At 56.2% G+C, this 19839-nt stretch overlaps 6 protein-coding genes across 6 annotated transcripts; 3 read left to right on the plus strand and 3 right to left on the minus strand.

Moving 5' to 3' along the window:
- The first annotated feature begins 18 nt into the window (after window positions 1-18).
- SCHCODRAFT_02608365 (uncharacterized protein) lies at window positions 19-5626 on the plus strand. Its single transcript, XM_050344314.1, has 9 exons — window positions 19-513; window positions 571-639; window positions 691-783; window positions 831-1828; window positions 1874-3655; window positions 3702-4298; window positions 4349-4529; window positions 4578-5490; window positions 5545-5626. Exons 1-8 carry the CDS (start codon window positions 400-402, stop codon window positions 5274-5276), a joined length of 4533 nt encoding a protein of 1510 aa, XP_050203149.1. The 5' UTR covers window positions 19-399; the 3' UTR covers window positions 5277-5490; window positions 5545-5626.
- Window positions 5268-9981, minus strand: SCHCODRAFT_01144378 (uncharacterized protein). Its single transcript, XM_050341100.1, has 21 exons — window positions 9856-9981; window positions 9735-9778; window positions 9643-9657; window positions 9550-9578; window positions 9333-9457; window positions 9228-9277; window positions 9057-9101; window positions 8965-9003; window positions 8787-8906; window positions 8689-8736; window positions 8552-8629; window positions 8451-8498; window positions 8341-8394; window positions 8247-8285; window positions 8120-8195; window positions 7513-8008; window positions 7387-7467; window positions 6220-7337; window positions 5995-6169; window positions 5545-5944; window positions 5268-5490 (listed from the first exon to the last, which is right to left on the minus strand). Exons 1-21 carry the CDS (start codon window positions 9932-9934, stop codon window positions 5407-5409), a joined length of 3243 nt encoding a protein of 1080 aa, XP_050203150.1. The 5' UTR covers window positions 9935-9981; the 3' UTR covers window positions 5268-5406.
- A 62-nt stretch (window positions 9982-10043) lies between these two features.
- On the plus strand, window positions 10044-10755 carry SCHCODRAFT_02608368 (uncharacterized protein). Its single transcript, XM_003035604.2, has 3 exons — window positions 10044-10124; window positions 10184-10324; window positions 10381-10755. The coding sequence occupies exons 1-3, from the start codon at window positions 10077-10079 to the stop codon at window positions 10483-10485; spliced, it is 294 nt and encodes a 97-aa protein (XP_003035650.1). The 5' UTR covers window positions 10044-10076; the 3' UTR covers window positions 10486-10755.
- Window positions 10756-11088: 333 nt separating this feature from the next.
- Window positions 11089-14336, minus strand: SCHCODRAFT_02608377 (uncharacterized protein). The gene is made up of 9 exons (XM_050344315.1): window positions 14172-14336; window positions 14095-14121; window positions 14007-14024; window positions 13899-13958; window positions 13701-13847; window positions 12432-13647; window positions 11774-12372; window positions 11659-11715; window positions 11089-11609 (listed from the first exon to the last, which is right to left on the minus strand). The coding sequence occupies exons 1-9, from the start codon at window positions 14280-14282 to the stop codon at window positions 11298-11300; spliced, it is 2547 nt and encodes an 848-aa protein (XP_050203151.1). The 5' UTR covers window positions 14283-14336; the 3' UTR covers window positions 11089-11297.
- A 17-nt stretch (window positions 14337-14353) lies between these two features.
- Window positions 14354-16087, minus strand: SCHCODRAFT_02608380 (FabD/lysophospholipase-like protein). Its single transcript, XM_003034775.2, has 6 exons — window positions 15920-16087; window positions 15747-15867; window positions 15558-15696; window positions 15297-15509; window positions 14479-15248; window positions 14354-14384 (listed from the first exon to the last, which is right to left on the minus strand). Exons 1-5 carry the CDS (start codon window positions 15926-15928, stop codon window positions 14594-14596), a joined length of 1137 nt encoding a protein of 378 aa, XP_003034821.1. The 5' UTR covers window positions 15929-16087; the 3' UTR covers window positions 14354-14384; window positions 14479-14593.
- A 448-nt stretch (window positions 16088-16535) lies between these two features.
- SCHCODRAFT_02608383 (WD40 repeat-like protein) lies at window positions 16536-19797 on the plus strand. The gene is made up of 5 exons (XM_050344316.1): window positions 16536-16638; window positions 16688-17131; window positions 17197-18226; window positions 18276-18450; window positions 18499-19797. The coding sequence occupies exons 1-5, from the start codon at window positions 16586-16588 to the stop codon at window positions 19356-19358; spliced, it is 2562 nt and encodes an 853-aa protein (XP_050203152.1). The 5' UTR covers window positions 16536-16585; the 3' UTR covers window positions 19359-19797.
- The last annotated feature ends 42 nt before the right edge of the window (window positions 19798-19839 follow it).

Genomic DNA, 19839 nt, shown 5'->3' on the forward strand with positions numbered 1-19839 from the left:
CGAAGTTGACAACTTCCATGCCCGGCATCAGCCTTGCTTCCTGCGCCCATCACCAGTGTCCCCTTCGCTCACGGGCCCGATCTTCTCTAACATACGCTCCAATGCAATCTCTGTGAAGTTCTCATAGCTTCTACCCTGACCATGTCCTCTCGAGCCGAATCCCAAGTTTCGCAGTATGGCCGCCGTCGTTCCAATACAGCGACCTCGATTCTGAGGCCCTCCTCCACCGTATCAGCACCTGCGCCACCCTTGGAAGTAGGGCAGAGTACCACACTGAACTCATGGGTCCACGACCCGCGCGAACTAGACACCGTGATCCTCAATCATGTCCGGTGGCCTGGCGTGTCTGAAGGCGACATTCTACGCGTCGTAAGCGCGGAGCAAGCCAGTCAGGACGACATGGAGCTCAAGGAGGAGTCAGAGGATAGTAGGAAGAAGATGGAGAGCAAGGCAAAGGCGGGCGTACTGTTCATCGTGGGCAAGCATGACCCCGATCTCAAGCATCAGCTGCAGGTGAGTTTGACGCGTTTTATCCCAACGTTCTTGTTGACGAATGCCCAAGTCCCCTAGATCTCCCTTCCCAAGCCGATCGCGGATGCGTTTGGCGTGAGGAATAACAGCGAAGTCATCGTCACGAAGGTGCGCTTGCCAGCCCACGCCCTGTCTTCGGAGCTCTAATCGCCCTGATAGGTTGACGGCGAACGCTGCAATGCTGACTACGTCGAGTTCTACTTCCAAGATCAGTACTTGGGACGAAACGACATGTGGAGGCTGGGGCGCCAGGTGCGTTCTATTCTCTAGGGCGTATGCCCCTTGCTCACATCTACCAGCTTACGGGCAAATGCATCTATGCCGGACAAGAGGTCACCTTCGTCGGTAGCGCAGCTGCCAGAATCCAACACATCTACATCGGCGGCAAGCGAGTGTCCTCTGCCATCATGACGCCCTCAACCAAGTCCGTCTATCGCAGCTTGTCCGCCAAGGTCACGATCTTCATCACCGTGTGCCGTGAGCTGTGGTACTTCGCCGGTGACGGCGAGCGCTACAACGAGAAGATCGTGCACGCGTGCCTCCCAACACTATTCAATAGCTGGCGCGCCGCGGGGACGAACCACACGGTCACGATAGTCCTCATTTGCCGCGTCTTCTACGACCAGTCTGAGGTTGACTACGCCGCGGGTCCGCTCCTGCGCGACGACCGGGGAAACTGGTACAAGGACTTCTACAAGGTTATCACCGACCTGGAAGTGATTCATGAATGGCGGCCAACGCTCGTGACGCTCAAAACGTCTTTCTACGACTTCCAGCGCGATGTACTCTTGACACACCATTATCATATGCATGCCAACTCGACCGAGCCAGTACGTCTGGTCGGCAAGCTCTCATACGCGCACGACGCGCCCGTACTTGAAGCATTGAATCTGGCTCTCAATCCGACCGAGACGCACTACATCGACCGGTCGCTGTCGAACACAGGCGCGACATCCATCCTCATAACTCCTGGGACAGGCTACTTCCGCGTCAACAAGCGCCTCCTCCGGCTAACCACGATGCGCATCCTCGACCAGGGACACGGCTTCGACTTGATTTCGCTGGCCAAGCCGCCATTGCACCAGACCCCGATGTTCAGCTTCCTGAGCGCGGATCCGGAGATAAAGAGCGAGAAGGGGGACAAAGACGCGTACGCTGACCCGCGGTCGTATGATCCTCTGTGGGTTGGCGAGGACACGGAGGATGGAAGTCCGAAGTCAACGTTTTGGTGGGAGCCGTTCTGGATCTCTATCTCGTTCTGGGACAAGCAATTGGATCTGCCTTTCAGAGCGGACCGGTTAGTGGACTTCATCTATGAAAGTGCGCTGGCTAATGACTATAGCTTCGTTGCACGGGCGAAGATGCATGAGATTCAAATGCTGGGTCTGCTTGAGCACGACGTGACGAGTAGCATTGAGGTGCCTTTCCTTCCTGAAAACATCATGATGGACGGCTACGACAAGCCACTCTCGAAGGAGGCCGCTGATCAATTCGACCTCGACGTCTTTGCACTGTCGCCTCGCGAAGAGAGGTACACTGATGACGAAGGAGGTCCGCGGAGAAAGCGCTTGTCAACATTGTCGAATGACAGTGGCACAAGCTCTTCATCCGTTGCTCTCAGCTCCTCCATCGTTCCACGCACCAACCCACCAACGCCCCAACGGTCTGCGCCTACGACACCGACTGTCGAAAAGCGTTTGTCAGTGCGCGGCTCCCTTCTACAGCCACGCGAGCCACCGATCGAGGAGAGCCCACGGCATGCCAACTTGGAGCTCCCCGACAGTGGAAGTATCCGCGGCTTGAGCAAGTCGCCCTCGCAATCATCGACACTGTCGGCACGCTCCTCGGGCTCGAGAAAATCGCGCGCGACGTCAAAATCCTCGGAACACAGTGGCCAAGGGAAAAGCACCTTAGCCTCTCGACTGGCGCCTACTTGGCTACTCAATCCGTTCAATCGTAGCGGACCAAGTGAGCCGCAGACGACGACGGTGTCCGCGTCTGCATCGGGGACGAACATGTCATCTTCCAGCAGCACCTCCACGAAACGCGATCCGGAGAAGCGACAATCAAGTACGCCAGAGAGGCCGGCACGTCCAGTGCCATTGCCATCTTCGTCTACGGTGCCAACCCTATCGGCAAGAGTGCCAATACCTACACCGTTTCCGACCTCATCTTCCAACACGGATAGATTGTCCTCGCATAGTGCTTCAAGTCGGAGGGGCACTGACGATGACACTGTCGTCCCCGGGCTGTCTTCCTTTCTCCGTCGTTCACCCATGAATACGCCCCCTCGCGATGGTGCCGCCGCTCTCTTCCGTCGACGGAGCACCGCTACCGTCATCGGCACTTCCTCATCCCCCTCCTTCTCCCACATCCCGCGCACCAATCCTTCCCGCCCGCAGACCACCATTTCGCATTCTCAATACGGTCTCGCGTCCCGTTGGCAGCATGTCTTTCCTCGACCGCTGCTCAAGACCGAGATCAAGTGGGACAGCTTCGTCACTCCAGCTTGTCTTCCGCTCACGGTCGAATACTTCCCCGCGGCGGCGGAGCTCGAGCAAAACTACGACATGTTCTCGTACGACTTCGTCGTCGACCCGACAGAGATGAAGTCGTTCTTGGTGAAACCTCCGGAGACGAAGGACATCAAGTTGGTCGGCCGGGCGGCTGAGGAGGAGATCCGCAGGCGGTGGGCGCTCGTGGTGATGCGGGGCATGGCAGCTGTCAGATTGGCGCAGGGCTTCCAGTTCATCCTCAAGCCATCTCGAGCATCGGCGCTCAACGACATCCAGAAGCCGCCAGCGGAAGACAGGGAGAAGACGGCGTCATTCCGGAGGCATACGACGAGGACGTTCGTTGCGGAAGAGGACTCAGTACCGCGATTTTCTGGCGCGTCGGAGATCCTGAACACAACGACGGAGCCGGTTTACTTGAGCATGAGCAACGAGATACATCGGATCTCGTATACGGGGGATATGATTCAGGTCAAGCGATGGGTACGACGGTTGCCTGGGGCAAAGCCATACGAGTATCGCTTCTTGAGTTGGCCGAAGCTGGGCGAGGGTTATACGGAGATGTCCACCAAATTCTCGTCAAGAGGCTTGGAGAGCTATGGCTGGAACCGGTGTGTGATATTTTTGACCGCTCTACCCTTTGCTGACTCTTCGCAGATTGGACATGTTGGTTGCTGGGTACGAGCAGCAGTTCAACGAATCCTTGCGATACTGGCGTACTCGCTTTATCGTCATACCTACCGCAGAACCGCCGCCCGAAAACGTCGGGCCCCAAGGCGAGCTGCTGAATGAGGAGGAGATGCGCATCCTCGGCATTGAGAAGCTTGCGGAGCAGTTTACCAAGCTGCGTTGGGTTCCACCGGACGACAAGACGGTGCATCCTGCCGTGCGCTTCCTACCGACAACCCTCAATCCTGCGGCCTCCGTGCTCGACGACAGTCTTATGGAGCAGCTCGACCAGATTCACGCCGCAGGACCGCTTAAGAAGAAGATGAAGAGTGAGCGAGAGATTGGTGACATGTCGCTGCAAGCCATCGCGAAGGCCATGCGCGAGGATGACGGTGTGCCGATAAAGCACAATCGTTGGCATCATAGCCAGTATCCGAACTCGTTCACCGGCTTCGACTTCGTGTCCTGGGTGGTCAGGGAGTTTGGCGACGTCTCTTCAAGGCAGCAAGGGGCAGAATGGGGTGTCAGGATGCTGGAGCAAGGCCTCTTTGAGCACGTCAGAGGTTCACACAAATTCCTCGATGGGTGAGCATCACTGTCGCCGAAGAGAAGTACATGCGCTGATGGGCCTTTAGACATTACTTCTATCAACTACGCGGAGACTTCGCCGTGCAAATGACGCCGAAGGGATGGTTTAGGACGCGCATTGCCTCTGACGAGCTGCGACCTCGTGTTTCGGGCAGAAGTCCAACGGCCAAGAGGCGCAAGCGGCTGATCCTGAGTCAAAGTATGCCCATAGACATCGATCCTCAGAAGGTGAGTACATTCCTCCCAGTCGCGTACAGCGTGTTCATCTTGACCTAGAAAAGTGACCAAGCCGAGTGTGTCGTGCTTCATCACGACATCATTCACAACCCTGCTACGGTCTTCCACTTTGAGCTGCAATGGATCGGCACAACTGCGCGCTGCATCGAGGAGCAACTACGCCAGTGGAGTCGGCTAATAGAGCGGTATGGTCTCAAGCTCGTCGAGGCCTACGTTACGCAGATCAGCGAGGTTCGGGACCGCAATGCGTTCCAGTCCTGCTTTCCTCTTCCTCTTGCGCTTCCTCCGCCTGACGTACCCGACCTCGAAAAGCGGATACCGGATGGGTCTAGTCCGACTCACTATTTCGAGTACGCGCTGCTGCGTCGCTTCGGCTTCATTCTGGACGTCGAAGCTGGCAGCCTCTATCCGGAAGGTGTCGATGTTGTCTACTCCTACCGTAGGGCGCCCTTCAAGTACTCCCAGTTTGTTCATAGGTCGGGCGTGGCCTTCGTCCAGGTCCTCGGCGGCAAGCAAGGCTTCCTCTACCTGACCAACCGCTTGATGATGGCCGGCCGGATCCACTCCAACCTTGGTTCCTCTGTCCGCGCGCGCGAGAAGCCCGCTGCAGAAGCGGAGATCTTGAGGAAGCAGATGCAGGAGTTCTGCGAGAGCGAACACGCGTTGCAGCAATTCTATGCAGACGAGATCGCACAGTTACCCTCCGAGCCGGAAGACCCTCCACCATTAGCTATATAATCACGCTACATTGTACATTAACATTTTGATTCCAAAAGTCCAGCGCGAGATAGCAAGACAGCAATATACATAGAATGCATGGATGAGAGGGGATCTCATCAGCGACGCAAAGGCTACGTCTCAGGGCTGCTCATGACTTGACAGCGGCGCCCTCCAATGATATGTCGAAGAAGCCGTCCTTGAAGACCAGCCCGTCCACAGTCATGCATTCGAACTGAAGGTGTACAGTCAGCTATGACCAAGGTGGCAGATCCAGCGATGCACTCACCCTATCTCGCCTCAACGCAAGCTCACGAGGTCCATGCACGATGATGAACCTGCGGTACTCATACAAGATAGGAGGTTGCACTTGGACCGCCGCGAAGTCGTCCTGTAGCTCATCGAGAATGAAGTTGTCGAGATCCCTATCGCTCTTTCCTACTCTATCATCATATGCTTTAAGCGCGTATTCCAATATTTCTTGACCGTCCAGCAGAGCGAGAATGTCGAGTTGCTCGTCGTGCCATCTGTCTCGAAGCATTTGAAGCGCTTGACTTGCATGAGGCTGTCCGATTGGTGCATCAAGAGGTGCATCGGGGCTCCTATACGACGGCGGAGCGGTCGTGAAACCACATCGTCCCTCGTCGATGGCCTCAAGAATACGGGAGAACGCGAAAGTTTCGGGTTCACTAGGGATCATCAGCATAGAGCTTCAAGTCTGAGGCAATGGAGTACTTGCCGGTTGTAGACCGCGACAGGATTGTCGTCTTTGTAGTAGAGACGCACTGCCATGCCCAAGACGTACGGCGGAATATAGCAACACCAAGCAGGATGTTCGTGCAGCTGGGTCATCAGAGAGGCGGTCCAAAATGGGTCGTTGAGCAAAGAACGCGGCGTGAAGGTGACGGCACCGCCTAAGCAATAATTAGTATGCGATGAAGGCACGGTGAGCGAATGGCTATACCGTAAGTAAAGAGGGTATGAATGCCCCACATCTGCCTGGGCACAGACTCATGCGTTCCGTACGAGTAGAAGTTGATGTCATGAGCACCCAGTCGTTCGACCAGCTTGGGAATATTGCCAATGTCGTGCAAAGCGCCAACGTGTATCCAAACAGTCCTCTCCAGAGGGGCAGGCGCTGGAGGCTTCCTTTCGCCCTCGATGGGCCCACGTCGAAGTACAGTCTGCAGCAAGCGCGTTTCGTAACCGACGACCTCTTCAGCTGCCCGACCCTTAAGCTCTCTCCCCTGCAGGTCAAAGGGGCAAAACTCGTCGCTTGGTCGGTGGATGTAGAAGGTTCGTTCCTGTTTCGAGATGAATTCAAGCACCTCTTTGGGGAATTGCAAGACATGCAAGGCCTCTTGGTACCGCCCCTTCATCACGGTCCATCGGCTCGAGAGGTCCGTCTTCATGTCGCTTGACATTTGTACCGGCGGTACGGGCTGCGAGCGGAGCGAAGGTGTGGCCTCGTTGAATTGGTACATCGAGACATGCTCGTCGGGCTTCGCGGAGACCGGCACGATCCTCCACGGTACGAGCGCAGCAAAGAGTATGTCGTCCCGCTGGTAGTACGCCGGGCACTCAAATAGCTCCCTGATCCTGACCGCCGCACTCGGGAACAAGATGATGTTCCCGATCCACTCCTCGAAGACGAAGAAGCGGATGATGGCGACCTGGTCCATGCTATTGAGGTATTCGCGGACCATGGCGAAGCCTGAGCGGTCGGCTACAGTGGCAGCCTCAACCATGGCCAATTGCGAGACCGGCTTGCACGCTTGAAGCAATAGTGGAAGGTCCGTGTAATCGTGGAAACGTCCCAGAACGACGCGGTCGAGGGGCGCGAGACCGACCTTGAATGGCACGGCGGTGTCGTTTCGGCGGACGGTGAGATTGAAGAAGTGCATATCGCAGACGTGCTGTGGCTCGTCGCTGGCTCCGAAAATCAAGTCGACCGGCTTCGTGCATTCGAAGGAGTCTAGCTCGGCTGGTGGGAGCGGTGCTGCCTGCTTTAGTCGCGGTGGAGGTACAGGCTCATGATCAACTTCCATAGGCGCGACCTCCGGTTCATCGAAGTCCATCAGTCTGAAACAGAATGAGCGACTTGTACAAGATCTTTCCGAGCATAACATACCCAGAGAAATCGCGTTCTTGCACCAACTGATTCAAGAACTGCGCTGCAGCTTCCGTATTTCTCGGTGTAGGCGGGGCGGCCCTAGTGAAGGTCAATGTCATTCAATCGCAATAACTAAGAACGCACGCAGGTTCGGGTCGTTGGTCGACATCCATGTCCAGCTGAGGCGTAGGCGGCGCGGAAATCGAGCCGCTGCCCTTTCGGTTCGGCAGTGGCACCTTTCTCTTAGGCAACGGGGCCGGCTTCGACGGACCAGCAGACGATGGTCCCGCTGCTGCCTGATTCGTTCCCCCAGTCGCAGGTCCAGCAGACGGAGGGCCAGCTCCTGCTGGCGTACTAGCTGATTCAGCTTCCTTCTGCTGCTTCGATTTCTTCGTAAAGCTCGGTAATGACGCGCCCTGCGCGGGTTTCGCCTGGGCTAGCTTGGCCTTCGTTGACAGCCCGCTCGTACTTGTGTACTCGTCCCGCATAAATTGGACTCCGCGCCTCTCGTAGCTGCGCTTGGTGGTGCCGGTGGCGGGAGAGATGCCAGATGGCGTAGCCGCGGACGTAGAGGCAGACATAGCTTGCGAGCCACTGTTCGAGGGGATGGCGATTGGAGGCGGTTTAGGTTTTCTAGTTGCTGTTTGATAGATTAGCGATAAGTTCTATGAGCCAGCGATGTGTTGACACGGTAGTTGCAGCGTGTATTGCTTGCGTTGGCTGATGCTCAGGCGATAAAGAGAATACTCACAAGGTTGTGAAGCAGCTTGTTGGACCTCCGTCTCGTCGTCCGAGAACAGCGCCTCGACAACTTTCTTTGCCTCCGTCTACAACCAGTCTATCAGTCGAGGGTCCAAGTCAAAGCCGCTCAGTCTCACCTTCTTTTTCTTCGGTGGCGAGTGATGACTCAATGGGACCTGCAAGTGGACGATCAGCTAGCCCAACCATGACGGGTAAGCAAAGAGAACGCACATCATCCTCGCTCCCGCTCGAAGACGCCTCGACGCGCTTGCGCTTCTTCTTCTCCTAGTACCAACAGATTGTCAGCACCCAAGAACTGGACTGTCATAGGAAAGCCCTACCTCCTCCGACTTCTGATACGTCTTCTTGGTCTTGCGGGGAGGTGGAGACTGTCATCGTGAGCATGAGCGTAGGCGAGCTACGCGAAGATAGCATTGCTTACTTCTTCCACCTCTTCCACCTCGTCATCCGAGTCTATGACCATGCGCTTCTTGCCCTTGGAAACACTCGTAGATCGCCTCTACGACAGACGAAGATTGTCAGTGCCATGGAAGGAATTGTCAGAGTTAAGATACGCACCTCCTTCGTCTCCTGAGCTCCCTTCTTCTTGGGGCGAGCGCTGAGAGGCTGCGAAAGTGTGTTATAAGCCAGCTACAGACAGGCGCCATCCGCCTTACCGTATTATCTCCATCGTCGCTGCTGTCGGATTCTCGTCTGCTCGCGGATCTTCGTCTCCTCTCTGTCTTGACGGGCTTCTCTTTCTTGACGGTAGAGCTCTTTCGCTTGCGCGTTCCGGTCTGCCATATAGCGTCAATCTTGAGGGGTTCTTGGAGGTACGACAGATGCAGCACGCACGTCATCGTAGTCTATAACTGAGTCCTTCGCTTTCTTGCTCTATGGTACAATCAGGCGATCATTTGCAGTGAGCTTGAGAGACGCCCACTTACGCTGGATCCAGCCCGTTTATGCGTCGCTGCCTTATTCGCCTCCTTCTGAAATAGTCAGTTAGTGTCGGGTTGCAACTAGCTTGTTCAGAAGACTCCTTTCCGCCAAGAAGAAACACAAATAACGTCGTGCCCATTCTACGATGAAGGACCGACGCAAGCAAGATGCCTTACCTTCCGTCTCTTCTCTTCCATCTCGCCGCGTGATATCTTGATTTGACGCTCTGGATAGCTATTCAGCACACCTATGTCACTGCAGCGTGGCTCGTGCAAGCTCACTCAACCACTTCTTCGAGGGCTCCAGGATCTGGCCAGGTTGGTAGTCGTGGTTGTCCAAGCCGACGTCAGCCCAGAAGCTGTCTATCAAAAGCTGCGCGCCGGACATGTCTCCTTCTTCCACGTAGCTGAGGCGAAGATGAGTACACGCCGAACGCTTCAAAGACGAGAGAGACGCGTGCTGAGAGATGCAGGCGTCTATTATTGACGTTCGACACACCTGTTCTCTTCATCGGGGTAGCCGGCCCACTACATGGGAGGATCCAAGACATTAGCCCTATAGCAATAGGCTTTAACGATTCAAGAGGCGTGCCTTGATTAGATATTCCTGCAGAGCCGTCAGTCGCGATACATGGTGAAGGGTAAGCTGACGATGGGTTGAATGCGCGCAGCAAAGGTACTAACCCATCCTTTGCCCTCATCGGTAACCCGCGCATGTATTATCGTCTCTGACAAAGAGAGCCTCCGTTCAGCGCGCTGCAAATGGGACGGCGCTCGATGCCGGTCATGAATCCAGGTCCCTCACCAATCTCATAGTCGCCTTCCTCCTCCTCTTCCTCGGGCATTTGGGGCTCGACGGGCTCGGACTTGACATTCTTGCCCATACTATCCGTTTAAGTAACACTCGCGGCGTTGGGGACGGCTAGAGGTGCACGGTGGTCGAGGTCAAGATGCAACAATGGGCTCGGGCGCGGCGATCAGAGCCACCCGGCCCGGGCGCCTGATCGCGAGTTGCATCTGTCCCCCATGTCCCGCTCGACAAACGGCCGACCTGAGCCAGAGGTCATCGTTCAGGTGCGTATCCAGAGGTACCTCGAAAGAGATCGTCTGGAGCTGAGCACCTTTCTGCTCAGTACCTCGATGGCTTCGCGTACAACAAAGTGAAGATGGAGGAGGCTTTCCTCCCCGGCGGCTTCCTCGCGGAAAAGGTCGCGCAAAAGCCCCACACGCCAGCGAAGGATCCGAATGTGAAGAAGGAGGACGTGGATCTGATTGTGCGTGCCTACTTCGTCTGACTAGGCATGCGCTTTCTGCTGACCGGGTTGCGCAGATCCATGAATTTGAGATTCCTCGTGCGAAGGCGGAGAAAGTGCTGCAACAACATGGTGGTGATATCAGCAAGGCATTGCGGAGCCTCGTCGGACTGTCGACATGATCTCAGCCTCAGTACACCTGCGCGATTCAACATGCGCAGGGAATGCGCCGACGTCCGATCGAACGCCGCGCAAGTTGCTGCCCGGTGCCTGTGACTTGGACGACTATCGGCGCACCCCTTCTAATATTCGACGATCTCAGGCCCAAGGGTCTGTCAGGAAGAGACCCGCTACAACCACCTCCTTGTGGCTGCCGAACTCCTGGTCGTTCACACATCTATCCCTCGATGTAGCATACTTAGCAGTGAATGCACGGCGTGTTTGTAGCTTTATATTCGTTTTGCATGGATCATCAACTTTCGATGCTTGACTTAGCTCGCGTTACAGATTTCCATACTCGGCGATCACCTTGTGAGCACAAGCTCCGTTTGTCTCGAACCATTACCACCGCAGATGGGTGAACCTGCCGGTTTTGAGTTCTCAATCTTCATTGCCGCCCGAGTGGTACTCTCGTCCATCACTCGTCGGCGACTTTGAAATACAACCGCAAGACCAAGACCGCTCGACGCTCGTTCAACGTTCAGCCACTATGGCAGCAAAGGTGAGTATTCAGTAGCTGCGACAATGAAATCAAGTCTAAGGGATACAGACACAGGCAAAAAAGCTCTATATATCAGTCGGCATCGAGCGCCGCTGGTCACGTCTCCTTACCCATACGACTCTCTTGTGGTGAGGACTGCCGGATTCCGTTCGTACATGGCGTGCCCTTCTTTCGACTAGAAGCGAAATGCCTGTCCGACCATCTCCCATGTCGGGGAACAAGCTCAGTTGACCCATTGAAGCGGTTTCCGCCCCCCAGTCGCGTTTGCCCTCTTCAAATTGATGCCCTCCGTATACGCCTACCAATCCCTCCCCATATCGGTCGTGCCCATTGGGTGGGACGGTTGGGACGGAATTCGTTCAGCGCGGAACCAAATCGTTGCGGTGCATAGAAGACACGGTCGTGGGCCACGACTCGCTCTGGGACCTTCAACGAGGCGCTTATAGGTACGGTTTGTGGCGCTCGGAATTCCCTTGGCGAAACGTCTGGCTTTGCGGTGCGTGTCGTCTGGTCTCTATCGTGCCCTGAAGGAGCGTTGATAACGATAGGCCGGCTGAAGTCGGTTGTATACGGTGAGGGCGAGTACTAATCATCAGGTGAGCAAGCCGCGTGATGAAGACATAGCTATCCGTACGTCTTCCGAGGGTTCTTCGACAGTGATTACACCTCCCCAGTGAACTCCACGGCCGTGCTACAGTGCCCCAAGCTGTCAGCCAGTGATGCAAGCGCAATATGCTATAAAGACTTGCCGAGAATCCATCGCTGGTGGAGGTCACCGATGGTGTCCGCGAACGCTCTTCTCTCTCCGAACGCACATCTGCACCTTGCGAAGGTGAGCTGTCGTGATCAGAGCCTGCTTCGACCGCGTCCTCCAGCAGGCCCTTCACTCGGGTGAACTCCTCGATGTCCATATCTGCCTCGTCCGACTGCCACGTTGGCAGAGTACCCGGTGGTATCATGCGAGCGCTGAGGTCCACGGTCGCAAATAGGGCACACATCGCTGGTAGCCGAGGATGCCAGGCCGGTCGTCTATCCGAATGAGTGAAACGGGCGATGCGCCGGGCTAGAAAGACAGCACTTTGGGTGGCCCATAAAACGCGCGACTTGAAGGCTCGCCAGTTACGGCCTGGTTCAGGATAGCGGCTCAGCCAGTTCATGATCTCCGGCGCAAGGGCCAAGCTGAGATTGCGGGTGTACGCGCTGATCACGTATCCCTGCTCTACTTCCCCGCGCCCGAGATGAGTGATGATGGTGGTAAGAAGTTGTAAGCAGCGACCGGGATTCACTTCTGTGTGCTGATTTCTCCGCAGTATATCGCGGGCGACATAGAAGAGTTGTAAGCGGGTGTCTGAAAGCGATGTGAGCTTCTTCGCATGCCTCCTGGAAGGTGGAAAAATCGGGACACACCATTACTAGAAGCGTGACCCGGTATCCCGCTGAGAGTGATGCGTAACGAGTCGTACAAAATTCTAGGCACTCCGTCCGAATCGATGCCGCAGTCGACCAGACTATTATAAACGCGAATGATGTGCTCAACGCGCGTTTCCGACGAGGAAGGAAGTAGGGTGTGTAGAACCATCTCTGTCGTGGCCTGGGACGCCAATTTCGGGCCCAAAAGCGGCAGCACTGTGCTCGCTAGACCATCCTCGGGGGACGGGAAGTCTGACTTCTCGCCTGAGATGGCGCTCCTAGCGCACTGAAGCACATATTTAGCGCTGGCCGCTTTGTCTTGTAAACTCCAGAGGCAGTTCCAGATCCAGTCGCGCAGGTGCGCGTGCTCGAAGTTCAGCTCTATGAAGCCGAGACAGAGAGCGACGGACGATGGCTGATCGTGCGCGCGAGCACTCTTGTCGCGACGTCGAGTCCAGTCCAGATCGAGTTGCGACCATGCTTGGTTCGTCATGTAAGGGGCTACGAAAGTGTCGCCGTAGCGAAATCGCATGGTGGTGACGAAGGTGTGACGAATCCATGCGCCGAAGTTGATCGTGAGGAGCGCTATCTGCAGGAAAATCCATGCCTGAGCCGACTTAAAGGGAATTTGCGATGCATTATGCCGCTGTAGATGGAACATGCGGTAGATAATGAACTGCCCGGCGGGCAGGATTGTGGTTAGGATGAAGAACGACGCAATGAGGCCAACAAGACCGCTGACGAGACCGGCCACTACGGGTTGCAGATGCCAGAGGAGGTAGATGATGCCAACTAGGAAAAGGAACAATGCGGCTTGAAGCAGGACTGGGATGAGGGCGATGATGACGCCGACGTACCAGCGCCGCAACCCGTCGTACTTCACTTGGCGAACAGAGAGGTTCGTGATGTGCGATCGTCCTGCGTCATGGATGTATTCTCTCAGCCATTGCTTTGACACGATGCCCACCAAAGCGGAAGAGAGGCTCAGAACGAGGCTGTTGAACCACAAACCGTTGATCAAAGCCACGATGTCATTGGGTAGGGAGGGTCGCCCGGAGGAGACAGCTCCTTGAGGGAATGAGGTGTTCGTTGTGTTCGTTAGGACGACCAGTATCTGCCGCAGGTAGTCCACAGCGAGGTCGTCGGGCTGTTCCATCATCCACTTGTACGACTCGATGATGAACGCCGTACACACCCCAGAGAAGAGACCAGCCTGTACGGTGATGGTTATCAGTGAATTGGGCCCACACCTGCTTGCGTACGTACGAAGACTAGCAAGCTGTCTATCTCCTCTCGAGAATCTTGAGACAACGTGGTGTCATGGTTATTGACCAGTTCGGTGCATTTATCCCAAGCATCTTCACGACCGGTTGGCATGTTGAAGAACTTCTGACCACCTATACGCCATTGGGCCTATGCGATAAACTTAGCATTGCGCGCCTATAAGAAATCGTGACGGCTTACGCCCTGATGGGGAGGATCACCGCCGTCTTTCGACATGCTTGGGCGCGCACTTTCTGTCGCCTGATGCACGTGAATAATCGACGAGGAAGTCGAGGAATATTTGCCAACCTTTTCGCCGAGGCTGTCCTAGAAGTAGTGTGTCAGAGTAAAATCGTCGATGTGTGGCGCGTTTCCTGATTAGGGTTGAATGCCTTACATCCTGCCCCGCTATATCCTGGTGAGACTTTGAAAGGGTATGAGATGCGTTTTCCCCTCGCGAATTCAGCGACGTACCATGACCCCCATCCAATGCAGCCCGTGGGAGTGTAATGTAGAGCGAAACGGCGCTTTGCAGACTCTTTTCACTTTGTCACGAAAAGAACGCCTTGAGCTCGGATCCGCCATAGCAGTAGTAGAGAGGTATGCGATGTGCGATGAAGGAAAAGTACAAGAGAGAAACTCGCGAACGACGCGTGCCCCCAACACATGGCGAGATCTTGATGAAATCTGCATGAGAAATCAGTAAGGGATCGGAGAAGCGCCCACAAACTAACACACTATCCTTACCGGTGACGAGGAAAGATGACAGCGCCAGACGTACCTTGCAGAGATACACGTAAATGAAGTTCAGACCTTTTTTGACGGGTGATGCATACGTGCTCGAATACATATCTGGTCACCTGGTGCATGCATACATACGCTACGACAAGGCCGTGTCAACGCCAGTCTCGAAATTGCCTGTTGAATTTCTTGCGACTGCTAGCCGTTATTAGATCCCTTTCCTCCATCATCGCAATAGCCACCGTTTCGATCTGATTGTAAACGCTTTCGACGTACGGAGCCACGAAGGCCTCCAAGGGGTCGACCTGCTCCCACCGTATCCGGCCGTCATAAGAAGGATGCGCGGGCGTCAGTCGGAAATATTTATCGTCGAACTCGGCGCCGTGCTGGGCCTCAAAAGCGGACGCGATAGTGTCGCAGCGTTCTGCGAGATGGCGAAGGGCAACGAGTGTCGCCGGCGGCAGCCTTGGCTGGTTTATGAACCTGCGAGGGCCGTTCTCGCCGACCGTATTGGCCTTTCCTGCTCCGAGACTCAAGCAGTAGGCCATATGACGCGAAGGATAGAGCAATCGTGTTTCCTCGAGTATGTCGAAGACGGGATTATAATGATCGTATCCGGCATCCAAGTAAGTGATCGAAGCATCGCCCTTGCCGATCGACAAAGGTTTGAAGAACAAGGCCTGGCCCATGGTGGCGCGTACAGCTTCGACGACAGTGCACTGAAAGGCGGTCTCGCCAGGATGCAGATATGTTCGCAGCCTGCGGTGGGTAACGTGTCCCGTAGCGTCCTGTTCCCTGGTACAGACGAACCTGTGTGGAATGAGTTGGGTAAAAGGACGGGAAACCGACGTCACATACGCTTTGCACGGGGCAGGGATGTCATCCAGGATCGACATCTCCTCTGATTCGCCAAAGCGGTGGCAAAGTTCTCGCATCACTTTCTCGAGGGAGGTGGCTTTGAAGCTTCCGTCTGATTTGATCTGCGTGAATACCTGGGTAACGAGGCGCGCGTAGCATTCAATCGCTTCCTCGATGGTGACGCGTAGCCGTCCGAGAAGGAGTGCAATGAAGCTGACGTTTGTCTGAGCCACTTTCTTTCCGCTTGAGAGAGCCACTTACCCGCCTGTTCCACTTCCGGCAATGATATCGAAGTATTCGTATGGCGCGGGTAGACTGGGAAGCCCTGAACCTTGTTGGACTCGGAGCAAGATCTTGCGAAGTAGCAGCAGCTCAGACAGTCCTCGTATGCCGCCGTCATCTGACACAACACGCTTTAGTCGATCCTGAGCTCGTATGATCCATGCTCACCAAAAGTCAAAAGCCGGATCCCAGGGCCTGGTACAGCGAGCGAGGCGTGAATGTCGTGAAGAGGGACATCTGGCACAGGACCGTTGCCAGATTTGAATGATGATGTCGGCGAGAGGCCTCGCTATCATTCCATGAGGATACGTTGTCAACGTGCAGATAGTGCCACAACATACCGCTGCCATGCAGTCTGCCAGATTAGTCGGTGTGAACGGATGCGCCAAGAAAGCAAATCATCAAAAGGGATAGATCAGGCGAAAGGGAAAGGAAAAATATATATCTCAGAAAACAAAGCAACACTGTTGAGGTGTTGTTGTGGCTGAGATGGATGCTCAGGACAAGGAGTTGAAGTTAGTCGTTTGAGGCTTGGGTCAGTGACGCGACATCGGTCCGTCCGACCGGGCTTAGTTACTAAACGTGGAAGAAGCCCCGGTGCGGACCGCGAGCTCAGGATTTTGGAAGAAACCCACCGTCCCAACTACTGAGGAGCACACAAAGAGGGGCTAGCAATATGAGAGCACTAGAGCCACCAATAGATGATAGCTTGACTTCCAGGATGGGCAAACGTAAGCGACCCTTGCTTCATCGTGATTGCCCAAGGATTAGTACACCATCTTCCATCGTCAAGCGTAACACAAGTATGCATATTGAATCTTTGTTCGAGCAAGTTTAAGGCCGAACGCTGCTATCGATGTCGCGCTCCTTGTCCTTGAAGAACAAAGGTTGCCACTTAAAGACATCTCTCTCCGGCCGGGCCGCTTTGTTTGTTTGGCTCCACGGCCATCAACATCGAGCTCGCGGCGGCGTACGACTTGGAAGCTACCTTCTCGCCGCCACCAGCGATGAATCCTCCGCGACCGCACCTCGTGCTGGAGCCCTCCGTCTCGACCACAAGGTACGTCTTTCTTGTCTATTGTCGATGTGGATGCTGATATTACGCGCAGAGTGGTCACGACGACAACTACGACCACGACATACGCGCCCATCCCGCTGCCTCCACTACCCGCGCCATCATCTCCCAAAGATCCCAAGAACTACCCTCTCCTCCATGCGAAGCTCCCCAACTCCCTTAGAAGTTTCCCTTTGGTCTTCCCAGGCGGCGCACGCGCGACTTTCCGCGATGGTGATGTCGGTGACGAGGACATGCAGGACGACGAAGAGCTCGCGTCCGGCACGGGGTGGCGCATGCTCCGACGCGATGAGGATCCAAACACGACACCAGTCGTTGATCTGGTGGAGGCCGTCGAACGCTATGGCCGAAAACGCTCCCTCGGCACCGAGTCCACGATGGAGGGTGTCGAGATGATCCCCGAGGTCGACGCCGCCACACCTGCCCCGCCGCGAAAGAAGGCGCGCGCGACACCCCAGACACAGTCAGGCCAGACGCAGTTCTCGGCTGCCCCGCCATCGCCGCTACCCTCGCCACGCGGCTCCCCGCCCCCGCCCCGACAAGATCTGGCCATCCGCGCCGCCCTCGGGCGCGTCTTCGCCGCAGCCGCAAGCCCCCGCTGCAGCCTGACGCCGCCATGACCACCCTGATTGCGCTCCCCAGCCTCGTCGCGCACTTTAACACCCTCCCGCCAGCCTTGCAATCCCACTTCCTTCTCACCCTCCTTCGGCACTCGCCATTGCCAGTCCTGCGCACATTGCACTCTGTGCTGACCCCGACCCTCGCGCGCGACTTCCTCACCATCCTCCCGCCAGAGCTCGTTTCCCACATCCTGAGCTACCTTCCATTCTCGACTCTCGCCCGCGCGTCGCGGGTGTCGAAATCCTGGCGTGCCATCATTGATTCGGACGGGGCGCTGTGGCGTGACCTATTGAAGAATACAAAGATATGGTTCGGCGGCGAATCCGAAACTGCGTTCGCCAACTACATCAACGCCAAACGTGCTCTCGAACCGAGCCCATCAGATGGCCTTCCCCTTCCTCACCCCTACAAACTACTCTTCAAGAGCCGCCATCTCACCCGGACGCGCTGGGTGAACAACACCGACCCCATGCACATCTCCTTCCCCGCGCACGGCTCGTCCGTCGTGACGTGTCTCCTCTTCTCCCACGGGCGTATCATCTCCGCCTCCGACGACCACTCCATCCATGTATACTCGCCTCTAACCGGCGAGCTCGTCATGGCGCTTGATGGTCACGAAGGCGGCGTGTGGGCACTGGCAGCCAGCAAGGACACCTTGGTCAGCGGCTCGACGGATCGCACGGTCCGCATATGGGACCTCAAGACCGGGCGCTGCACCCACGTATTCGGCGGACATACGAGCACGGTGCGATGTCTGGCGATCGTTAAGCCGGAGATGGTCGACGTGGAGCACGAGCCGGGCGTCATTACTAGAGAGAAGTGGCCGAAGAGGCCGCTTATCGTGACGGGGAGTCGGGACCACTCGCTTCGGGTGTGGACGTTGCCACGACCAGGAGACCCCGAGTTCAAGTGCTACGGTGATGAGGCAGACGGTGACTTGCCTGATACTTGCGTACGTGGCCTTCCAATAGAGCACGACCTTTGTACTAACGTACGTCTAGGACGCGGAGGAGAATCCCTACCACCGCCTGCATTTGGAGGGTCACGAGCATGCCGTAAGGGCTCTCGCCGCGAGGGGTCGCACTCTCGTATCAGGAAGCTACGACTGCTCCGTCCGCGTCTGGGACATCATCACTGGTCAGCAAAAGTGGGTCCTGCAGGGGCATACGCAGAAAGGTGCGTCAGCCGACTCTTCAGCGTGATCTTGTGCTGACTTCGATGCAGTGTACAGTGTGGTGCTCGATCCGCAGCGCAATATCGCCTGCTCGGGTTCCATGGACGGCACGGTTCGCGTATGGAACCTCCAGAACGGCCAATGCCAACACACGCTCACCGGTCACACATCCCTCGTCGGCCTTCTCGGCCTCTCTCCCTCCTACCTTGTATCTGCCGCCGCCGACTCTACCCTCCGCATATGGGACCCCGACTCCGGGGCTCTCCAACACACCCTCGCCGCGCACACCGGGGCGATCACCTGCTTCCAGCACGATGAGTTCAAGGTGCTGTCCGGCTCGGACGGTACGCTCAAGATGTGGAACATCCGCGACGGCACCGTCGTCCGCGACTTGCTCACCGGCATCAGCGGCGTTTGGCAGGTCGTGTTCGAGGGTCGCTGGTGCGTCGCAGCGAGCAACCGCAATGACGCTACCGTGCTCGACGTCTGGGACTTTGGCGGTCCGTCAGACGGGGAGTGGATCGGGGAGCCGCCTGGCGGGATGTACGATCTCGAGGACGACTGGGGTAGCGATGAGGAGGTCGAGGACGAGCCCGGCCCGCAGCCCACGGAGGGCGATGATGCCATGGAGATGGACGGTCCTACGGGGAGCGAGGCGGGCTTCGGCGAGGAGGATCAGGACATGGAGCCGGAGGGCGAGGTTGAGAGGAGCACGACGGAGGAGCGGATGTCGGAGGCGGAGAGCATGGACGTGTCGGAGGTCGCGGGGCCGTCGTCGGGAAGGACGACGACAGGCAGGCGGTCGACGAGGACGAGTCGGGCGGCGGGGTCTTCGACGAAGCCTCCGTCATCCAGAGATGATGGACCGGCACGACCAAGGAGGCATGGGGCGTCGCGCAAGAAGTGGTGATGAGCTCCATGCCGTAGAGTGCCTCGCATTACAGGCTCGACATACTTTCCGGACTGCTAGACGCTCGGTCCTCCTCTCCTTCGATTTGACATTCATGCCCCGGTCACGACGTTGGAATGCCCATACTTTTTCAACATTTGAAACCCACCTCGACATTCGCCATTGGAACGTTCGGCTCTTGTACTTAACCTGCATCTATTGTGTATATGTTACCATCGTCGTCTCTGAATGCATCTTCGTTCCTGTATAGCTATATCAGTTCGTTGGACGATGTTGTCTGCGTGCGGTCGAAACCATGAGGCTTTCCCTCAAGATTGTGGCTATAGCTCAGGACTGACGCCTGAATTATCGCATATCTAGCTGCCTCGCTTACGTCTGGCGGACATTGTTAATGTACATATACAACCAGCCAACAGCGACTGTGAACTTTGGCTCCGTTTTGGTTCCGCCGGAGCTCTGTCCTGATTCGGCGACAAAGATT

Source organism: Schizophyllum commune, assembly GCF_000143185.2.
Source record: "Schizophyllum commune H4-8 unplaced genomic scaffold SCHCOscaffold_1, whole genome shotgun sequence".
NCBI lineage: Eukaryota > Fungi > Basidiomycota > Agaricomycetes > Agaricales > Schizophyllaceae > Schizophyllum > Schizophyllum commune.

Bases quoted from the DNA above. Each gene is read 5' to 3' on its own strand.
- SCHCODRAFT_02608365 (XM_050344314.1), top strand. From the start codon at position 400: ATGGAGCTCAAGGAGGAGTCAGAGGATAGTAGGAAGAAGATGGAGAGC. The intron at 514-570 runs GTGAGTTTGACG...CAAGTCCCCTAG, and splicing joins ATCTCAAGCATCAGCTGCAG to ATCTCCCTTCCCAAGCCGAT. The intron at 4,299-4,348 runs GTGAGCATCACT...ATGGGCCTTTAG, and splicing joins TCACACAAATTCCTCGATGG to ACATTACTTCTATCAACTAC.
- SCHCODRAFT_01144378 (XM_050341100.1), bottom strand. From the start codon at position 9,934: ATGGGCAAGAATGTCAAGTCCGAGCCCGTCGAGCCCCAAATGCCCGAG. The intron at 8,395-8,450 runs GTAGGGCTTTCC...TGTTGGTACTAG, and splicing joins CGTATCAGAAGTCGGAGGAG to GAGAAGAAGAAGCGCAAGCG. The intron at 5,945-5,994 runs GCAAGTACTCCA...GATGATCCCTAG, and splicing joins CCTGTCGCGGTCTACAACCG to TGAACCCGAAACTTTCGCGT.
- SCHCODRAFT_02608368 (XM_003035604.2), top strand. From the start codon at position 10,077: ATGTCCCGCTCGACAAACGGCCGACCTGAGCCAGAGGTCATCGTTCAG. The intron at 10,125-10,183 runs GTGCGTATCCAG...CTTTCTGCTCAG, and splicing joins AGCCAGAGGTCATCGTTCAG to TACCTCGATGGCTTCGCGTA. The intron at 10,325-10,380 runs GTGCGTGCCTAC...CGGGTTGCGCAG, and splicing joins AGGAGGACGTGGATCTGATT to ATCCATGAATTTGAGATTCC.
- SCHCODRAFT_02608377 (XM_050344315.1), bottom strand. From the start codon at position 14,282: ATGGCGGATCCGAGCTCAAGGCGTTCTTTTCGTGACAAAGTGAAAAGA. The intron at 14,122-14,171 runs GTACGTCGCTGA...ACCCTTTCAAAG, and splicing joins TGCATTGGATGGGGGTCATG to TCTCACCAGGATATAGCGGG. The intron at 11,610-11,658 runs GTACGGATAGCT...CCTGATGATTAG, and splicing joins TCGAAGAACCCTCGGAAGAC to TACTCGCCCTCACCGTATAC.
- SCHCODRAFT_02608380 (XM_003034775.2), bottom strand. The intron at 15,697-15,746 runs GTGAGCATGGAT...GTGTTGTGTCAG, and splicing joins GATCCGGCTTTTGACTTTTG to ATGACGGCGGCATACGAGGA. The intron at 15,249-15,296 runs GTATGTGACGTC...CATTCCACACAG, and splicing joins ATCCCTGCCCCGTGCAAAGC to GTTCGTCTGTACCAGGGAAC.
- SCHCODRAFT_02608383 (XM_050344316.1), top strand. From the start codon at position 16,586: ATGAATCCTCCGCGACCGCACCTCGTGCTGGAGCCCTCCGTCTCGACC. The intron at 17,132-17,196 runs GTTCTCGGCTGC...CGCCCCGACAAG, and splicing joins ACACAGTCAGGCCAGACGCA to ATCTGGCCATCCGCGCCGCC. The intron at 18,227-18,275 runs GTACGTGGCCTT...ACGTACGTCTAG, and splicing joins GTGACTTGCCTGATACTTGC to GACGCGGAGGAGAATCCCTA.